This window comes from Osmerus mordax, chromosome 9 (genome assembly GCF_038355195.1).
Source record: "Osmerus mordax isolate fOsmMor3 chromosome 9, fOsmMor3.pri, whole genome shotgun sequence".
NCBI classification, from domain to species: domain Eukaryota; kingdom Metazoa; phylum Chordata; class Actinopteri; order Osmeriformes; family Osmeridae; genus Osmerus; species Osmerus mordax.
This window is the reverse complement of record NC_090058.1, coordinates 15,273,273-15,293,638: the sequence shown is the minus strand read 5'-3', so window position 1 is coordinate 15,293,638 and position 20,366 is coordinate 15,273,273. Positions and strand designations below refer to the sequence as shown.

The 20,366-nt window shown below is 44.0% G+C and overlaps 2 protein-coding genes across 2 annotated transcripts; both read right to left on the bottom strand.

Annotated features, from left to right (window-relative positions):
• Positions 1 to 193: 193 nt before the first annotated feature.
• si:ch73-242m19.1 (uncharacterized) lies at positions 194 to 10,747 on the bottom strand. Its single transcript, XM_067243373.1, has 19 exons — positions 10,706 to 10,747; positions 10,020 to 10,130; positions 8,914 to 9,108; positions 5,751 to 5,903; positions 5,527 to 5,628; positions 5,107 to 5,253; positions 4,501 to 4,607; positions 4,141 to 4,276; positions 3,638 to 3,841; positions 3,195 to 3,527; positions 2,787 to 2,987; positions 2,570 to 2,691; positions 2,192 to 2,420; positions 1,910 to 2,112; positions 1,613 to 1,765; positions 1,295 to 1,388; positions 994 to 1,128; positions 538 to 621; positions 194 to 202 (listed from the first exon to the last, which is right to left on the bottom strand). Exons 1-19 carry the CDS (start codon positions 10,745 to 10,747, stop codon positions 194 to 196), a joined length of 2,760 nt encoding a protein of 919 aa, XP_067099474.1.
• Positions 10,748 to 10,983: 236 nt separating this feature from the next.
• Positions 10,984 to 19,779, bottom strand: foxo3a (forkhead box O3A). Its single transcript, XM_067243827.1, has 2 exons — positions 18,996 to 19,779; positions 10,984 to 14,352 (listed from the first exon to the last, which is right to left on the bottom strand). The coding sequence occupies exons 1-2, from the start codon at positions 19,521 to 19,523 to the stop codon at positions 13,036 to 13,038; spliced, it is 1,845 nt and encodes a 614-aa protein (XP_067099928.1). The 5' UTR covers positions 19,524 to 19,779; the 3' UTR covers positions 10,984 to 13,035.
• Between the last annotated feature and the right edge of the window lie 587 nt (positions 19,780 to 20,366).

The window sequence follows — 20,366 nt, the reverse complement described above, 5'->3', positions numbered from 1 at the left end:
AGCGTATTTCACACATTGCTCTTACCTCGGGTTAGGACGTAGTCCATGCTCTGAGTCCAACTTGCTTTTTACCTCATGGGCTCGCCCAATCATGAAGTAGGACTGGCGAATGACAGGTAGGTCATCCAATAGGGAGGTTAGGCTGTGGTACCTGGCGATTATCTGCCCTCTCACACAACACTCAGACATGCGGTTACTGAACCTGAGGATAACCACAACAACATAAACAAAGCAACATGATACTGTCTAAAATGATTGATCTTTGAGTTATTGACTGGCATTACATTTTAAATACTTAAACAGTATGCAACCACTGTAATGGTATACGGTAAAAATATATCTAGCAAACAATCTGTTTCTAATATCAATAGAAACAAATTTAACAGCGGAAAAACATGAACTTACATTTGACAGAACTCAAGAATCAACGTTCTCTTAGCCTTGGCCATTTCCTCCTGTGGTGTAAAAGACAATGATATGACTACAGCTGAACGTGGGAATCACTGTGGTTACCGCTCAGCTCGCCATCTGACTTACAGGGTTCTTCATCAGGCCTCCAGTCACCTGCTTCCTCTTGAGGAAAGAGTTCAGCATCAGGTCTCGCAGTCCCACCTTCTCCAGCTGGATGGAAACAAAGGCCTGAGCTAGCCTAGAGGGAAAAATAAAGTTTTTCCAACTCTCCAACTGCAGTATCAACAGGGATAACAACAATCCATTATGTTTTATTGACCTCTCCCTGGCTGACCCTTGGGTTGTTGCCTTTGGTCCTGCTGGCAAGGAATTGTCAACCTTCTCTAATGAGCAGTTGGGGTCTTTTTTTACCTCAGGATCCAGCATATCTGAGGGCCTGACAACATCACAAGGACTAGGGCTCCCCTAAACCAACGAAAAAGAAGAAAATGAATCTTCAGGACACTAATTATTTTTCTGCAAAAAAAAGAAATTCTGCAAAAAAATTGCAGTTCTGATCAGTTACACCATGTTTTAGTGTACCTCAGGTGAACTTGTAAACGTCTCTGCCCAATAGCAGAGACACGCCTGCTTCACAGCACCAATCAGGGCATTCTTCTGCGTCACCTGACAGGCCAAGGTCACCTGAAGGTTCTCTATACCTGACTTGTTCATCAGCTAGGCAAAGGAAGAGAACAGAGGTACACTGTTATTTTAAGTAAGTACATCGTTTTTGAGTACTAACAAAGTCAAAACCTCTCTAAATGGATGGATGGACGGACGGACAGACAGACAGATACTTTCTCCATCCCCTTTGACATGTATTACTGCTTGTGTTATGTACATTTATAACTGCCTCCTCTGAGCTGAAACTGAACCGGCCTATCTGGTTCTCATCCAGCTCCTGGATTCCCAGTGGCAGGCAGGATGGAGTGTACCTGTATGAGAGTAACATTCCATGTCAAGGTTCCCCACCATAATAACAAAACATTGTGTTTTCATTTGTAATTCATGTAATTTACACAGTATTTGTTTTATGTATTCATCCATACATTACTACACAGTTAAGTTGTTCAAAGTCTATGAATATCTTCTTTAAACAATTATTATTACATGAACAATTTTAGCAATTGTAATGTATTTTATATAACAAGCTGTCTACCTGTCCAGAGAGGTGCTGTCCTGCAGCAGACTGGTGAGAAACAGAGGCCTCTGCTCTGCTCTGTCTCTCTGGACAGCAAACTCAAACTGTACTGGCCGAATGAACAGGTGGAACCCATCAAATCCCAGCTCCACAGCCAGCTTCTTATACAGTCTTAGAGATAGGAAACACACAAGGCTATTTTTGTACTATTTCCTGTTTTTATCATGATTTGAAAGCCATGGAACATTTGACTACAATCCATAAATTTAAGGGGGGGGGGGTGTTATGGGTGGACGTGGCCACTAGGATCTCAACTGTGCCAGATGTTCTGTTTCTGAGACAGACTCCATCAGTCGATGTCGCAGGGTGACCAGCTCCAGCAGCTTTGAGAGGATCTCCACAGCGTGGAACTGCTTCTCCTTCCCTTGGAGAACATCCTTCTCCTCAGCAGCCCTGAGGAGAGATGAGCCCAGGCCTCGCACCAGGGCGGGATCCTCGAAAAACACGTCTGAAAACAACTGAGACATAAAAAGATGGAAGACATGAACGTAGACATCGTTGCTGTGTTTGTGATGGTTTAAATGTGAGGCCACTTACATCCTTTTGAGTCTGAAAGCTGTAGGAGGCCCCGGGAGAAGCCAGGGACTCCCAGTTCTGTAGTGCCTGCTGCAGGAGTCTCTGTTCCAGGGCTACTCTGTCTGCAACGCCCCTGGGGCTGTGGAGATGGCAGAGCTCCGTATGGGCCAGGGTCAGACCCTGGTACACGTCAGCAGCCAGACAGAGGGAGGGGTGGACCTCCAGCAAGAACACACTCATTAGAGCAGGACTGCAACCAAAGAAATCCAAACAAGCAGAGGGGAGAGAGACAAACACATATGTACACACACACAATAAATCTGTGCAGTATCCGATAGTCTTTGTCTTAGAACGATTATAGGTACTTTACTAAACATTCAATCACTGAGTAGGACTTACCTGTCGCCACCCAGAGAGACCAGATATTTGGGAACATAGTTCTGCGGAAGGCCGTATTCATCCACTGTGCCTCTCTGACCCTCTCTCCAAACACGATTAAGGTACTGACGCTCTTCATCAATCTGTTATTTATGTTAGAGACAAAAACTGAATCTGTCTCCAAGGACAGGGGGAATCTGAGAGAAACCTGAATCAGATGTCTTTATTTTATAGCTACCTGGCAGTCCAGAATTGTTTTGATGAGTTGCCTGTGGGTTTCAAGGCAGATGATCTCATCTCTGTATGCCTGTACAAAGTACTCTGAACCCAGGTCCAAATGAGGCTTTCTGTGCATGATGTCTGTGATGACCTGGGCCAGAGCAAACCTCTGCTCTGATCCTGCAGCATGCTGGTAGGCCTCAAAGTAGCAGTTCAATACCTGAAAATGAAAGAAATCGTGATCTAGTATACCTATTATACCAAAGCAATCACAACTGAAGAAGACTGCACCTGTATTTTTTTCTCCAGAAAGTCAGCTTTGCACGTTACGTTTATCATATTAATCCCACATGTGAATAGTAAATTAATACTGTATAATAATGAAACGAGCATAAGATGATCACTTCTAAATCTACCTATAAAGTACCTGTACTTTGCTCTCCAAAAAGTCAGCTTCACACGTCCACAGGTCTAGAAGGACTGCCACGCGGTCGATGTCCGTTTCAGCCTGAGAGCAAGAGTCTGCCCCAGAGACATACGACTCCTCCGATCTTCCCCCTGGCTCTCGTCTGCCACGCTGGATGTAGAAAGAGCCCAGCAGCAGCAGCGTGTCCCCCAGCTCCTCCAGGTCCCGCAGGGCAGCGTCGTAGACCACGTAGAGACCTCTCTGGTCCTGGGTGTGAAGAAACCTTTCCTCAGAGCAGTAGAAGTCGTGAAGGTTCTCCACCTCTGGGAACTCCATGAATTCCGAGCAGTGGACCTGCATTAAAAAACAGAAGACATTTTGACTGAAAAAGATTTGAAGAAATCTTTAAAAGATCAATATTTTGGGGTCCAGTCAGTGTTTCAAGTAGCATTTCCATGGCTCACCTTGTAGTCAACAGGGGTGTTGTAGCAATAGTGCAGAGAGTCCAGGCCGCCTGGTAACCCATCCCCTCCTCTGACAGCGTTCATCCAGCCTGTCTCCTCCGCACTGGCGAAAAGGCCACCTCCCTCCACGCGCAGGCCAGCTGTGTCAAACGTCAGGGTCCTCTCCACGGAGCGTAGGTAGTTCAGCAGGCCCAGGCACACACGCTGGGAGGACAGGTGGAGACCAAGGGAGGCAGGGTGGTTGATACGGAACCACTACTGTACAATACCATCCTAATGTGTTGATAGACTTACCTGAACTTAAATCACTGCAAGTGTTTTATATATATATACACACTTTACTTAATCCTTTCAACTCCTTAAAAGTTTTAGTGGTGATGTGCACTTTGTACTCTCCTAGGGTTGTTTTTCCAAAACATTCTACAACTCCAACTACATTTCAAAAATCAGTTTGAGACATTGCCACGTTTAAATGTGTGACTGTAAACGCTGCCCCTCCTGACCTGCTGCTCCCTGATCTTCAGGTGGCGGAGATAGAGGAGGGACAGGTATGCCCCCCGGGTCAGAACGGGGTCTGAGCTGGATTCCTCCTGGATCTCCTCCAGCCCCAACAGCTGCATGCTGTCCATGTAGTTGTAGCTATGAGGGGATGGGGGAGAGGGGAGAGGAGGAAGAGAAGGAAGGGAAAGGAGGAGGAGGAGGAGGAGAAGAAGAAGGAGGTGGAGGGGTAGGAGGACGTTTATTAAGGAGATAACCAGATACTAAGAGTTGGGAGTAAATATGATTAAAAACGACTTTCATTGAAAGAGACTCAGCACAGCATGTTCCTCTTTCTCACATTACAAAGTACCATCTGAACAAACCTTTCAGTTGCTTTCTTCACTGCAGATGGCCTGCTCTTAGTGCTGCTCTGGTCCTTTCCCCCAATGAGTCCATATCTCAGTAGACCCCTGTCTTTCACACTGGAGTCCTGGGGGATGGGGGGGGGATTATTCTCTCTTTCAGTATTGACTAATTTAGGCAGTGTTTGAATAGGTCTTTGGGGTCCCCTAAGCAAAGCCTTGTTCAGGCATGGAACTCGGGCAGCACACATCTTGCTCATCAACTACACCTGTGTAATATCAAGCCTACAGGTCCATGTCCGATAAGTCAGTAGTAGAAATGCCACACGGATACACCCCCGGTTGTTGTATTATTGTGCTGCTGCCGCCCTCCACCATCCCCATCTCCCCTGCGTTGTCTGTATGTTACTGTCCATCAGGTGAATTTGTACTCTATTCGCTCCCTTACATACATCCACTTTGCCAAAGTCTACCCATTTCCATGTCTATGGCTATCAATAAATCATCAAATCAATAGGTGAGTGTCTTGACTGAACTTAGGCTCAATCCAGGAATGCCTAATAGAAAATGTATTTACCCCCGTAATGTAATGCTCAATGTAGAGAGTTACAACAAAGTGGTACATGCCTGGAAGAGATGTGCGGCATTGTAGATGCTGGTCCAGATCTGGGAGAGGTATGGTTCTCTACTGGGCTGTGGTGTCAGGGGTTGAGGGTTTGAGACCAGGGCAGCATGGTCCCTCAGGGCATCACTCAGACACTGCTGATCAGACACCTGGAGAACCCAGACAGAGGGTTACAGAGGGTTACAGTGGGCCACAGTGATTGACAGGGGGTTACGGTGAGTTATGGAGGGTTACATGGGGTTATATTGGGTTACTGAGGGTTACAGTGGGTTACAGAGGGTTATGGAGAGTTACAGAGGGTTACGGGGGGTTACATGGGGTTAAAGGAGGTTAGAGGTGGTTAGATACAGGGAAGTCTGCTTGGATGCAAGTGTACAGAGAGAAGGTTTGAGAGACATTACATTATCATACTACTATCATACCTGAAGGAACTTGCTGTGCATCCAGAGTAATTCATCTACAGACTTAAGCTCCTTCAGCTTAGTGACAAGCTTTTGTTGCCATGGATCTCGTCTGGGCTTCATCTGTTTGTGGAGAGACATGTTCATGTCCTCAAAATCATCCACAGCCCTAAAATACAGTGGAACTGATCAAACTAGAAGTTGGCCAGGAAACATGCGAGCAACGTGGCGTGGTCTCTCCACACCTGGATGAAGGAGATCCAGTTGGCTTCCTTCATGAGCGCCATGCTTGCCCTCATCCTTCCCCACTGGCTCTCTGTGGCATCAGTGCCACCGTACACCAGAAAGGTCTTCATCTCCTCTTGATTCTTGAAGAGAGACCTGAACTCCCTCGACACCTGTCAGAAATTTAGGATTTAAAAAGATCTGTGGTACAGTCAACATCAAAAACCCTCTGAAGGAACTGCAGTCCTAAAGATTCTTAGTGTTTCCCCACCATGCTGAAGAGCTCCATCTCATCTACAGGGGTTTTGATGTTGAGTGTGTTGTAGGGCAGTTTGAAATATGAAACCAAAGACTGCAGCTCAAGGCGAAACTCCTCCAGTTTAAATGTGTGCAAGGGAACGTTATTAACCAGGTCTGGACACTCTGAAAGTACAGCCCAACAGCATTAAAGTTAGATTATGTTTTCATAAACATTGCATCACCATTAAAGTTAGATTATAGTTTCATAACCATTGCTTCTGTGCAATTTAACTCTTAATTTATTGAACCCCGGTTTCGGTTAATTGATCGACAAATGAATTATTCAGGATTTCCAGTTCAAGTTGTGCTCTCGCTCTCTGAAAGCTGTGTTATCTGAGTTTGGACAGATGTGCTGGAAAATGAGGTCAAACCCTCTCCTGTCGTCCTGTTCTCTCTTTCCCTCCTGTCACATGCTGGGAGACAGTGTAAAACCTGAAACCAGAACAGAATGTGCACTTCACCATACTGGACAGAATTCACTGTGAGGTTTATTAAATGTACCATATGTCATGGGTATGTTGAGGTATATAGAGAACACCCACTTATTTCCTTGTCACACAGATACTTCCTTCTAAACTATCGTAGCCAATCTAATCAAAACAAGTTCCAAATCACACTATACCTGCTTCTGTTATCCCCCAATAAAAAAAGTTCTAAACAATTAAATAAAATGGATGACAGAACACTACACTGGCCAAGTCCCCATCGATTTCAAACAAGCTATTATTAAGCCCCTTCTAAAAAAAAAAAACCTGGATCCAGGTTGTCTTAGCAACTACAGGCCAATTTCAAATTTGCCATTTCTCTCCAAAATTTTAGAGAAGGCTGTGGCACAACAGCTCACTGAGCACCTCTCCTCAAATCAGCTTTATGAACCTCTCCAGTCTGGATTTCGTCTCCACCACAGCACTGAAACTGCATTAGCCAGGGTAGTCAATGATCTACTGTTAGCCTCTGACGCAGGTTCTATCTCTGTCCTGGTTCTTTTAGACCTAAGTGCAGCTTTTGACACGGTGGATCATGAGATTCTCTTGGAACGTATGGAGAACTATGTTGGGATTTCTGGTACGTCACTTCAGTGGTTTAGATCGTATCTATCTGATAGATCACAATATGTCCACTATGATGGCTGCTCATCCAGGAGCTCCACTGTAAAATACGGAGTACCACAGGGTTCAGTTCTAGGCCCTCTGTTATTCTCTCTCTATATGCTGCCTTTAGGAAACATAATTAGAAGCTCTGGGGTAAATTTTCACTGTTATGCAGATGATACTCAGCTATATATGTCTATAAAGTCTGGAGAATTTCCACATGCTATGGAAAAATGTGTTTCTAGGTTGAGAGCTTGGATGACTGCAAATTTCCTTCTTCTAAATTCGGATAAAACCGAGGTTCAAATTTTCGGTCCTAAAAAATATAGAAATAATTTTCCCAATCTGACCTTAGACCTAGACGGCGTCAAAGTCTCTCAAAGCCAGCTAGTAAAAAATTTAGGAGTCACAATGGACCCAGACCTTTCGTTTGAGTACCATATTAAGCAAATTACCAGAACTGCATTTTTCCATCTACGTAATATTGCCAAAATACGAAAACTTCTCTCAAAGGATGATGCCGAAAAACTAATACATGCATTTGTTACGTCCTGATTGGACTATTGCAATGTGTTGTTCTCTGGCCTCCCAATTACCCACCTAAAAAATTTACAGCGGGTGCAAAATGCTGCTGCTAGACTATTGACCAGATCAAGAAAGTTTGATCACATAACATCTACTCTTATCTCTCTACACTGGCTCCCTATCCAAGCCAGAGCTGACTTCAAAGTTCTACTACTAACATACAAATCTCTGCATGGATTGGCACCACTGTACCTCTCCGGTCTCCTTGCACCCTATTGCCCCGCAAGGACACTTAGATCTCAAGATGCCGGCTATCTGGTGGTTCCCAAAGTTAAGAAAAAAACAGCTGGAGGTAGGGCGTTCTCATATAGAGCACCTCTTCTCTGGAACAAATTACCCGTCTCAATTAAGGAGTCTGATACTGTTTCGACATTTAAAATTAGGTTAAAAACGTTATTGTTTAGTAAATTCTACGACTGTTAAAGGTAAGTATGTTACTAGTTGGAGGCAATGGGGGACGGGTTGCTTCCATCCTTATTCTATAAGTATAACTTATTTTAGAGTTCTCTTCCCCTGGAACAGATTTCATGTTCCAAATGGGGGGGGCTGTCGCTGTCTTGGTGTGTGGGGTTGCATCAAATTCCCCTTTTTTGCTCTGTTAAATTGCTGCACCAGTCCACACTTGACCGGTGGGGATCTCATTCTATTATGACTGTAACTGTTATCTGCTCCTGGCATCCTCTAATCCCTGCTCTCCTCTCTCTGTCCCCCCCCACACACATCCCTTGTGGTGTGGGGGGTTTGAGTTGTCAGCACCTGCCTGGTCGTCGGTCAGCCAACGCTGGACCTGGTCGCGAGTCTCCCGGTCCTGTCCTACATCTATAAAGTTGAACAATGGATTTTGGTGTTTTAAAAACCCACCGACACTGTATGACTATGTTTAGCCTGTGTTCTGCTCCTCTCTCTCACCAACCGTCTCTGGAGGAGGGGATCCCTCTCTGAATTGCTCCTCCCAAGGTTTCTTCCATTTTTCTCCTGTTGAGAGTTTTTTGGGAGTTTTTCCTTGTCTTCCTTGAGGGTTTAGGTTGGTTGAGGGGCAGTTCTATGGGCATATGTGAAGCCCTCTGTGACATGCTTGCGTGTAAAAAGGGCTATACAAATAAATTTGATTTGATTTGACTACACCAGTGTATCTAAGTTTCTCAGAGTGGGTCCTCTTTCTAGGTTGAATATAATATACAAATATCCTATATTGAAGCCAGCTTACTCTCAAGAAGCTGTGGATGGTTTTGAGCGAGTGGAGGTGGCACACGAGCCAGCTGAGGTAGACGGTGACATCCTCCCTGGTGACCACAGTGATGGGGCTGCCCCTGCCTGAGAGTAGCATCTCCCTGGAGGCTGCCAGTCTGTGTGCCCGCTGGACTGCGTCCTCATACTCTCTCACCAGGTACAACACCTGCGTCTGGGCACCAAACAACCAGGCCAACAACAACAACAAAAATAATGTACATTTAGTCATTTAGCAGACGCTCTTATCCAGAGCGACTTACAGTAAGTACAGGGACATTCACCCCAAGGCTAGTAGGGTGAAGTTCCTTGCCCAAGGGCACAACGTCATTTGGCACAATTTTTTTATCAATGTTGTTATATCATGTTATTTTAGTAGTCACATTATTTCATACAACACTACCCTGCTGAGATTAGCTATAACCTTAACTGAGAAATACAATGTCCAGTAATATTGATTTAATGACTATTAGGATATGTGAATAGTTTATAGCATATTACCTTATATGTAGGATACAGCTTCTCAATGACGTGAGAATGCCGACTGAACCTCTTCCACCTTAGCATGAGAAGGTACTTCACCTGGGCCAGTTGATAGGATCGGTCTACATAAAACTGACCAACAAAACAGGAAGCGTTTGTAGACTTTTGGAGTGCTGGTACTGGTCCAATATATCTGCACTAATCTACAGTAACAAGATTACAGATCAATATTGCTCTGGCCATCAAAAACAAATCTGCACTAAAACAACCCACTATAATAAGATTATAATTTAATGCGACAGATTATGATAATGTCCACAGCAAGGGTATGGTTTTGTTTTTAACACTGGTGTGGACAAACATTTTTCCCTCAATATATAATAACTACCCTCAGCTCGGTTGCTAAATGGTCTTTTGACATCGGTGGGGGCATCTACTGTTTGCTACAAAACCTACATCTAAGGTGTTAGCACAGATGTACATTCTCTGTCTGACTGCAGAGACACATTCCTATAGTGGATGCTATAGTGTTACGCAATGGTGTTAAGAGATGTTCAGTATGTCAGTTTGGTTGGCTGTCAGTATGAGCCTACACTAGGTCACCTGGTGCAAGAGTAGAGGCAGGCTCTCAGATGTGTACTCCAGGTTGAGACAGCTCTCCAGCTCCCTCTGCATCACCTCAGCCTGGGAACACGACGGCAGGCCCTGGGACACCTAACACACCAACGTTAAAACTGTATTGTTATGAACACTTGAAGAACAACTCGGCCAACCGTAACTAACTTTGACTGTTAAAAAATTCTACTAATATATGCCTATGATGTATTCTACATTTGCCAATTTTCTGGACCAAGAAAAGTAAGATGTAAGGTATTCTTCCGAATTGGTATTGTTACTGTATTTGGACATGAAGTCCTTCGAGACACTGTGTGTAAAGGGCTATGCTATTGAAACAACTGAATGTGTTAACCTGAAGGCACCTCTTCAGGAGTTGCTCTCTCTCTCTGCGGAAGTAGGACGCATCTTTTGGAACTGGCACTGAACTGAAATTACAATAACAACTGGTGAAGGATCAAACATGAACATGTACCAATGTTGCACAAAAAAAAAAAAAAAATATTCCGTTAGCAATATAAAGTTATTTAGCTAATCAGAGTAGGCCTATTATACATTCATGGGACACACCTGAAAGATGTCGAAGGTGCTCCAGACAGCGTAATTCCACTTTGCTCAATCTCTGACCTAAGCGCATCGAGTTGGACAGATAACTCCTTTTCCATCTGCTCTACCCTGGCTGTGGAGGACACTTTGTACACCTTGTCCTTAAACATGATTAAGCTTTTGCACCCAAACCCTTTTGCAGTAAAACCTCCGGCTTGTTGCTCAGTATCCAAGGAGACTGAGCGCATTTCAATAGGGTTTCTGTTCTCCTTGTTGAGTGCTTTGACACGGATTCACAAGATTTAGGGTTAGACGGCATTTCCTTTAGACCTGTCGATATGCGCTGAAAAAAAAACTTTATGTAAAATCTCATTATTCAATAACAAAAGCAGCGTCAGTGCTTCAAACAACTTTATTTACATGCACCATTTGTTGTATAACCTACATTACAATCCTTAGTGGGTATTAACATGGAAATACAAACATCATTATGAACTGATGGAAGTGAGAAGTAATGACAATTGGCAGTGAGTGTTTTGTCAATGACGTTAAAAGTCAAATTCGGGTTAATTTATCTACATTGGTGAATCGGCTAACAGCAAATACTAAATGTAGCCTACATGGTGAGTAGGCTACTCCTAACCAGTAGCGCGATATGAAGTTGGCCATGATGGTATATGCCGAAATTAGTTAATGAATTAATAATTGTGTCACACCACATAGGCCTATAGCCTAAAGTCGTTAATTGGCTTCTTCATTTCTCATTTTCATCTACTAGGACTAGTCTACGACGCCTTTCTGATGCTACACGGAATGTTTAACAAAGTGTGCCATGTCTGCTTGCCTTCGTCACCCGTCTTCCCCCTTCTGAGGCCAAGACTGCATTGAAGGAGAGCGGGCGATCTAACGCACGTAGAGCAAAAGCAGCCTGCGCCAACACAATTTAAACATATTTACGTGAAAGAATAAAAAGAAAAGAAAAACAAGATATTTTCCCTGGAATAAAAGAGCAGGATGAATGAATGCAGAAAAGCTTGATTGCACACACTGGTAAGAGACAAATCAGGCATGTAGCAATTGTAAACTTAATTTAGCTACTATGTTATTGTTCTAAGAACTACACTCTGAAATTAAACCCCGCATGCTACGGCCTTACCACTGCTTCATTTACTACATTTTACTCATTTAGCAGACGCTTTTTGTCCAAAGCGACGTACAGTGGTATTTGAATCTGCGACCTCTTCCTGCAAATTCTCCACTTCTATATTTCTTGGATAGAATTTGGCAAAAATTCAAGATAGTGTTCTACACTTTTACAGTACATATTCATACAAAGTATTTGTAAAATGCTGTACATGGTTTAAAATAGTTATTTCACCACCTGTTGAAAGTACTGATAACAAAATGGAGTGCACCAAGGAAGATGTTTATACTGACACTCTTGTTTCCCCCTTAGCACCTAAAAACTAGCATGCTAGCTTCTCTCAGGCCTCTGTCTTCCATACCCAGATAATGTAGGACTACATGTTATATTGACAATTTACATTGCCTATGGCTACGCAATGGAAACCTCTGTAGACTGTGTTTTATTCTATCCATTGTGGTATCTCTTGAGGTTTCCAGTATTGCAGTGAGAAGAAAGGATGGGCAAGGAACTGGCAGGATAATCCCTTATGAACATAACACTTTTTCAGTCAGGAAGGAAGTTCTCAGAATTATTACTAAAATCACAGGGAAAGGAAGGCTAGTAAACACTTACAAATCACACTGTGAAAAAACATCACGTTTAGCTAACATTGTTGCTCTTTACGACATTGTTGCATGAAATGGTGCATGGAGGCAAGATGTTTTCAAAACAGTTTTTTGTTCATTTCTCATTCAGCTAGGGAAATTCAAAAAATACCCCTAAAACATTGTAACATTCTCTGCAGCTTGTTCAGTAAACAGGCAGACAGCTGGTTTGGCAACATTGTGTCGCATCAGGTATAATTAAGAGGATGTAATGACAGGCAAAGCAGGGTGAAACAATATTTCCATGAGTGTTACAGCTCATCATGTAGATGGGTCCCTGAGACTTAAAAAAAGTGTATATTTACATGTATTTCACATTAACCTCTACAAATCCATTCATTATAACACGTTACTATAACACCTCATGGTCACAATGTCCAGCGAACACAACTATGAATCTTGATCAAACTTTCTTTTCTAAAATATGGGACTCAAGAAATCTGCTAATCTCATCCATCATGCCTTTTTTTATACATTTAAAAATACAGTACCCAATGTAATGCCCGATAATAATAATAATTAAAAAAAAGTCACACTACTATATCAAACATCAACTAATGCTTACATTTTAAAGTTCTCTTTTCTCAAGTTCCATAATTCAGGATGGTGAACTCTCCTTTTCATCCCTTGTTCACCACTGTTTTCTCTGATGTTCTGGCACGACTCTTCAGCTAGGAACCCAGCTCTGGGGGCTGGTTTGTTTGGAGCCAGAGAAGCTCCCAGAGCTGATGTTAGCATTATCGCCAGAGACGAGGTGAGAATCGAAGCTCAAGTCTAGGCAGTCGGCATCCATCAGTTCGTTACGGATAATACTGTCCATGTCACACTCGAGGCTGCCATTGAACACATCTAAATCCAAATCTGTGTGGAAACGTTCTGGGCCAAGCTGCAGAGTGGAGTTCTTGCTGGGAGACGGCTGGAGATGCTGCTTAGCTTCATGGTGGTCAGAGTTGTTCATTACTCCCAAACCCCCGTTAGCAGAGGCGGACAAGCCAGCTTGCCAGGCAGGACATTGGGCCTGGCCGACAGCAGCGGAACCTGCCTGGGTGAGCATGACGGGGTCCTTACGCAGCAGCATGACGTTTCTCCTGGAGTTCTGGGAGCTGATGGACGTGCTCGCTTGCGATATGAGCGGGTCCGACTGGGTGAGCATGACATTGTTGGGGTTGTGTGACTCCATGTTGAGCAGGTCCTGCAAGGTCTGTTCGCTGAAGCGGGAGATGCAGGAGAAGGTGGCCTGCTTGTTCTCCTGGATGGTCTGCATGGGGGACTGGCGTAGGCTGGTGACGGACGGCGGGTTGAAGACGGAGTTAGGGCCGTAGCTGCCGGAGGGGACGCCCAGACTGCTCCCCGAGCAGCTGAAGGTAAACACTGAACTCCCCTGCGCGTTGGCTCCATCCTCCTCCTCCCCAGGGGGCTTCTGGGACGCCGTCAGGCTGATATTGTCCAGGAGATCGTCCATCAGGTTGTCGGAGAGCGCGTCGTTGAGGTTCATGGTCCCGGCCAGGTCAGAGAGGCCGGTGGGGCCGGTGGATGGGGACATGCTGCTGGGGCTGGAAAAGAGCATAGGGGAGAGGGAGGAGTCGTCGTCAGGCACCTCGTCCAGCTCCAGGTTGGCAAGGATGGGGGAGAGGCGGCCGCTGATGGTGCTGGCGTTGGAGTTGGTGCGTGAGCGGAAGTCCGTCCAGGCGTCAAGCTCATCGCTACTGCGGGAGGTGGGGCTTCCTGTCCACTTGGACAGGCTGGACGAGCTCTCGGAGCTGCCTTCCTGAGCAGCCTGGAGGGAGGCCTTCTTCTTGGTGGCACGCCCCCTGGCACCTTTGATGTACTTGTTGCTGTTGTCCATGGATACGGCCCGTCGCCGCGGAGCTTTGCCTCCCTTGCCGCCCTCTGGGTTCACCATCCACCAGGAACTCTTCCCCGTCCCCTCGTTCTGGACCTTCACGAACCGGCTGTGAAGCGACAGGTTGTGCCGGATGGAATTCTGGAATGAAAAAAAAAGTTTTGTTTGGAATTGGGCATTTCGGGAAGTTTACATGCTTCTTTTTTATAATTATTATTAGTTTTTTAATATTTGCTATATCATATTGGCAGTATGCCTATGAAGCTAAAACGGAATAATACATTAGGAGATCACACTGCAGATGGAAACAAGGTAGTTCTTCTTACAGAGATATTCCTTCACATCTCCTTACGGTGACCTATTTCTAGCTGCTGGGAAAGATCTACAGAAGTTCCCAAGAGATATTATGAAGCATGTAGAAAATGAAAGAGCTGGAGTGTGTATGATCATAGACTGCAGCAGCAGAGGAGAGACCATACTCATCTCTGCAGAAAAAAAGAGGCTGGCAAATGAGATGATGGGTTTGGGGAGCGGTCCCTTCTTAACTCCTGGCCAAGCAGCAACTTTATATTTAAGTGAGGTTTGAAAGTGCAGCAGATAATCAAGGGCTAGAATTGCACGGTTCTAACTGTATTACAGTGGTTACAATACCAAGGATAAGTCTGTGAAACAGTGCAACAATTCACCTCAAATAAGTCACAAAACGAACATGAGAACTGACAGTTTGACTCCAGTCTGAACCACAATCTGTAATGGTAGACAAAAACAGGCAGATGCTAGCCCACTCTACTCAAATATTGTACCGTAATATTGCTTTGTACTCCACTTAAAAGTGTCATTAGGGTCCTATAGACCCTAAAAGCATGGACAGGAGGTACCATCTATGCAAGGTTATGGTTAAGTTAAGGTATTACCTACACAATGTTGAGGTACTATCTACAGGTAGTAAAGGTGGGTACTATATGGGCTCGTCTCAGTCCAACATACTGTATAGTGCTGCAGTATGACTTAAGCACTTCGCATTGGTTATTTTCATTACAGTATACCCTCCTGAATTCAATGCACAAACACAAAATCCGCCGTTGGAGGGTGATTAACAAAATGTTTTATTTGGAACATGAGAAAGAACATTAGACAAGCAATGCTTATTCCTTCCTATAGTGTGAGTCAACGGAATTACGTGCTGACATCAAACTTCTAGCAAAGCCTTTGCTCAAAGCCAATTATAGAATTAAATTGAGCAGTGAGCACTTTCATCGCTTTGGAGCAAACAGGTGGTCTGATTCTTAATGCAAATAGATAGTTATCCATTTTCCTCCCTTGCCTATAATTGACCTGGAAGGGGAAGATTGATTGGATTGAGCAACCACTCTGAACAACGCTATAATTAATAGGTTTGGATAGACATCACCAGACCACATTTTGGTTTTGCCCTTGACCTTAAATGTTGCTGACTTATCTTATTTGTATTCCAAGTGGCATACAGTAGAGAGAAGCCTCAGTGGAAAGGGAAAATACCATGTTTCCTATAACAGCATGGAGGCAGAGACATGCTACAACCCATTTATCAGTAGACCCACCCTGAAACATGGCTCAACAACAGTCTCAAGCCAACAGACTTGACAGTTGTCACAAAGGTGGCTTCACTTACATTACAAACACAGGTACAAAAGGTCAAAATGTCTTCCTGCTTATTATATACAGGAAGGTTTGGGGTATTTCCAAAACAAACCTAACCAGTAAGCAAGCATTATCTGATGCAGCATAATCGTGAACACTGGTGAAATTAAACAACAAATTATTAACACTTAAACTAAAATATTTTAAATTTAAGCTTACGTTACAATGCGGAACCTCTTTAATTTAACAATAAAATGCATACATTACAGATCCTGTTAAGACCAGACCAGATGGCCAGGCTGGCAAGAGTCTGTGGTCCACTGTCAGTGGTCTTCAGCCCTGGTCCTCATGACCCACTGTCCTGTATGTTCAAGAATGTTTCTCTCTTCCAACACACCATTTTTAAGCTCTTCAAAAGCATGTCGACAACTATTCATTTAAATACGGTGTGCTGGCACTGGGAAACATCTCAAGTGTACAGGACAGCGGGCCCCCGAGCAGCAGGGTTGAGGGAGGACAACTGTTCATTCATTAGATTAGTTAAGATGGCTAAATAGGTTGTCGTAGTTGTGTTTTTATTCTGCGTTGTAGAATTTGACTCAGACACTCAGATAAAAATAATGCTCCATGATGTGAGCCTTGCATTGCTACACAGACCAAAAAGATCAAACTGTCAAGCTACCTTCTCCCCTCCCCCTCCCTGCAGCACTGCCGCAGCCACAAGCCATGTTCTGATGAGTGACTGGAACTATGCCAGTGGATCCAGTCTGACTGCTGGAGTAAAACAACCAGCTTTTCTCACATTGACCTACATAGTGTACAGTCAGCTGATTGATTTTTCAGCTCTGGGCCACAGGCCAATGAGATGTAGGTTCAGAGCACCGGAGCCAACGGCGGAATCTACAACGGATTTAAAAGTAGAAAAGGTCCCCATTATTGTATTTGCAATGGAATATTCTGAAAAGCTAAGAAGGGATTTCACTCAGATGAGAGGTAGAAACTCTCAGGATCACATGACTCCGAGAGAAGAAGCAACCCTTCACTCCTGACCCCCATCACTGAACTCATAAAAGCTGACAGCAAAATGGGAACAAGTAACAAAAGTGGTTTTCATTGACAGTAAACAAACAAAGGTTCTAAACCAGACATGTACAGTAGGCTGAATGAAAAGGTTTTTACATCGATGGCTGAAAACCATGCACGGGACTCGTCTTGAATAAGTGTCATGTACCCAGAGGGGAGCCAGATGAGCTACAGTCTCAAGACCTGATTACTAGTCCCGCACCTCCTACAGGCAGTGTTATACACATACGGTCGCAACCCTCCCCAAGCCCCTTCACAGATGGACAACCTGCTAAACTGCCTCAATCAGCCCAAAAAACTCTGAAAAACAAGGAATGCTCATCAGGATTTTAAGAACCCTTACATTAATCCCATTCTAAATTAAAGGCTATCCGGTTTGCCTGTGAATTATGAATGCAAACTTCACAGACTGATATTGATACTATGCATACCATTCATATTGACAAAGAATGCACTGCTGTATATTGATACAGGGAGTCAGATGGCTGAGCGGTTAGGGAATCGGGCTATTAATCAGAAGGTTGCCGGTTTGATTCCAGCCGTGCAAAATGACGTTGTGTCCTTGGGCAAGGCACTTCACCCTACTTGCCTCGGGGGAATGTCCCTGTACTTACTGTAAGTCGCTCTGGATAAGAGTGTCTGCTAAATGACTAAAATGTAAAGTGATACGTTACACTCTTTGCAATTAGACATACTTATATTCATCTGTACCAGATCACTTGTTAGTTATTGTAGTGTCCTTATGTGCATATCAACTGTTTAACATACTCTGTTGTGACAATGCAATTACCAGTATGGGGTGAATAAGTCATATAATACATTTTACTGTGAAAACGTCACAGGGTATTTGTGCACTTCTGCAACCAAAATAACACCACCTCGAGTGCCACAAGTACAGCACAAAAAGATCATAAATATTCCTATCTTTATCACTGAGAAGCATATACAAACATCCCATCTCTCATCCTCAGTTGTTCTGGATTACAAACCTATTTCCAGCTTTTATTTATTTATTTATTTATTTATGAACTCTCCCTCCATTTAAATCCTATAAAGCTACGAGCTTTCACTCGATTCCATGACCGATGAATTGGTTCTCCAAGTCAAACGAATCCCTGATACCAACCAGGCACACTTGCATACAGTCCCATGCTGTACGACACGATTTGTAGATCCATAAAATAGGGGAACTTCACTGGGATTTTCATATAATTATCACCATCATTATTATAAATTTTTACTTAACTGTTTTGAAAGATGAGCTTTTAAGGGTATGACACAATGGGAAAACAATCCAAATACATTGTTTTCCCGTTTTTTTTGGGGTGGTTTTATGAGTTGTATGAACTGAGCCTTTAGGGGAAGGGAATTCTGTGTGGGGCGTCTGTGGCTCAGGGGGTACAGAGGGTCGTCTGTTAATCGCCTTGCATGGCAGCTCGCTGCCGTCGGTATGTGTCACTGTGAGTATGAATGGGTGAATGAGAGGCAAAAATTGTAAAGCGCTTTGGGTGCCGCTAAGGTATAAAAACATGCTATATAAATGCAGTCCATTTACTGTGAAGAGTTATTACAGCAAATAAGCAGAAACAAATAAAGTTGCTCCAGATACTGTAACTGACTAAGCAAACTTTGATCACAGCAGACAAACCTTTGATCTGGGCGGTTGGGGGTTATTATGCAATAATGCAAGCAGGGCCCAACCCATTTCTACCAGGCTGGCACACACAGCCTACATAACATAAATACACATCACCATCACATCTGGTTATCAGCCTAACACACTAACTCCCTTGCTCCACTTTCATGAGCCAATCTGGGCTTTATGATAAATAAGGATGTCAAAGACTCATAAAGTGGGCTTTGGCTGCTATACACTAACCCTACATACTGTATCGATACCATTTAATTTTGTTGGTTCACTTATCCACTCTCGGCCCTCCAGATAAAAGCTAGTTAAGCATTCTCCAATGTTCACACTATGATGCAATGACATATTGCACATCCTTAATTATTCATAAAATATGAATTTATTTGGATCTGCAGAAATGTATGTGAATATGTCACTACTGTACATTACTCACCTTCCATCCAGCGGAGCTGTTGCTGTCGCCTTTGTCCTTGAAGTACGGCACAGACCTCACCATCCACTCATAGATTTGAGACAAAGTTAACCTATTTTCTGGGGAGCTCTCAATGGCTTGGGTTATAAGGTCTGCATAAGAGTAGTTTCCCCAGGCATTCCTGCGGGTAGAGGACTTCCTCGGCTGTGACGCGGAGCCGCCAAGCGCTGAGACGAGTACTTGGGTGGCTGAAGGAGACCCGTCGTTCCTCTCCTCTTTGAAAGCTGGGTTCAGAACTTCTACGGGGTGCGTGATTTGGTCGTTAGAGATCTTTGTTTTCTGAGGGGTGACATTGACTGTTTCACTTTCGTCATCCTCCTCTTCTGGAATTACGTCGTTGTCGGTCGGTTCGGGCTTCCCTGCATCCGACTCAGGACGAGGCAAAGGCCAAGTACAAGACCTCGGCCTTTTCTGGGGTTCAAAATCTGGGTCTATGGCAACATCCAAAAGATGTTCATTGTGCGATGCTTCAGCCATATTACGATACATGTTTTGCTTTTTAAAGCAATTTGTTGTTCAAGTTATTTTGGGAGCTATTAGTATTGTTGCATTGCATTAATGTCATACATTTGGTTTGATTATACAAACAACATTTTCGGATGGCAAGTTTGTTCAGTGCATAATGAGCGAATATTGTCCACACTCCACACCTCCAGCTGAGTTGAACTCCACGTGCGTCTGTCTTATGCTGGAAGTCTCGATAGCCATATTCATAGCGACATAACCTACAAAATGATGCCTGCAATAGCGCTCAACAAGAGTATGAATTCCTTTATCCCTACTGTTTTTCCGTCTCAGACCACAGCTCAGTTCAATGCAATTTGCAGAAATGTGTACAGTGTGCATGCAGACGTTTTAAAAACTGCAGCAGCCTATTTTTGGAAACGTGCGGCGACAAGGAGGAAAAACCGTACGCAGTGAAGAGTTAACACAGGGAAGAGGCAAAGCGTCGTTCTTTCACAACTTGCTCATTCTATTTCCACTACACATTGCCCATCGACAAATGTGAGCACCTTCACATTCCGAATGGGGCTGCCATCTTGACCATTTTCTTTAGTATCCATGCAGCTAGCTACAGGACAGCTCCCAGCCGTCCACAGTAACATTAGCTCGGACTGTGAATACCGTCAAGGCGTTGATTCACTGCAGTTTCATTCTGTATATCCGCGGAATACATTTCTCCAAGACAAATCTTTCACTGCAGCCTGTCACGCTGAAATGCGGATTTTGTAATATTTCTTTGCACTCCTCGTCGTCTCATCCTGTGCAAATCTTCCATCGCAAATTGCTAGCTACAGCCCTACAAGGCCATCGCTGGCTTGCTGGCTGGCT

Bases quoted from the DNA above. Each gene is read 5' to 3' on its own strand.
- si:ch73-242m19.1 (XM_067243373.1), bottom strand. From the start codon at position 10,747: ATGTTTAAGGACAAGGTGTACAAAGTGTCCTCCACAGCCAGG. The intron at 9,109-10,019 runs GTGACCTAGTGT...TTTGGTGCCCAG, and splicing joins TGCCTCTACTCTTGCACCAG to ACGCAGGTGTTGTACCTGGT. The intron at 3,842-4,140 runs GTCAGGAGGGGC...CTGTCCTCCCAG, and splicing joins TGAAGATCAGGGAGCAGCAG to CGTGTGTGCCTGGGCCTGCT.
- foxo3a (XM_067243827.1), bottom strand. From the start codon at position 19,523: ATGTATCGTAATATGGCTGAAGCATCGCACAATGAACATCTTTTGGAT. The intron at 14,353-18,995 runs GTGAGTAATGTA...TTTTCATTCCAG, and splicing joins ACAGCTCCGCTGGATGGAAG to AATTCCATCCGGCACAACCT.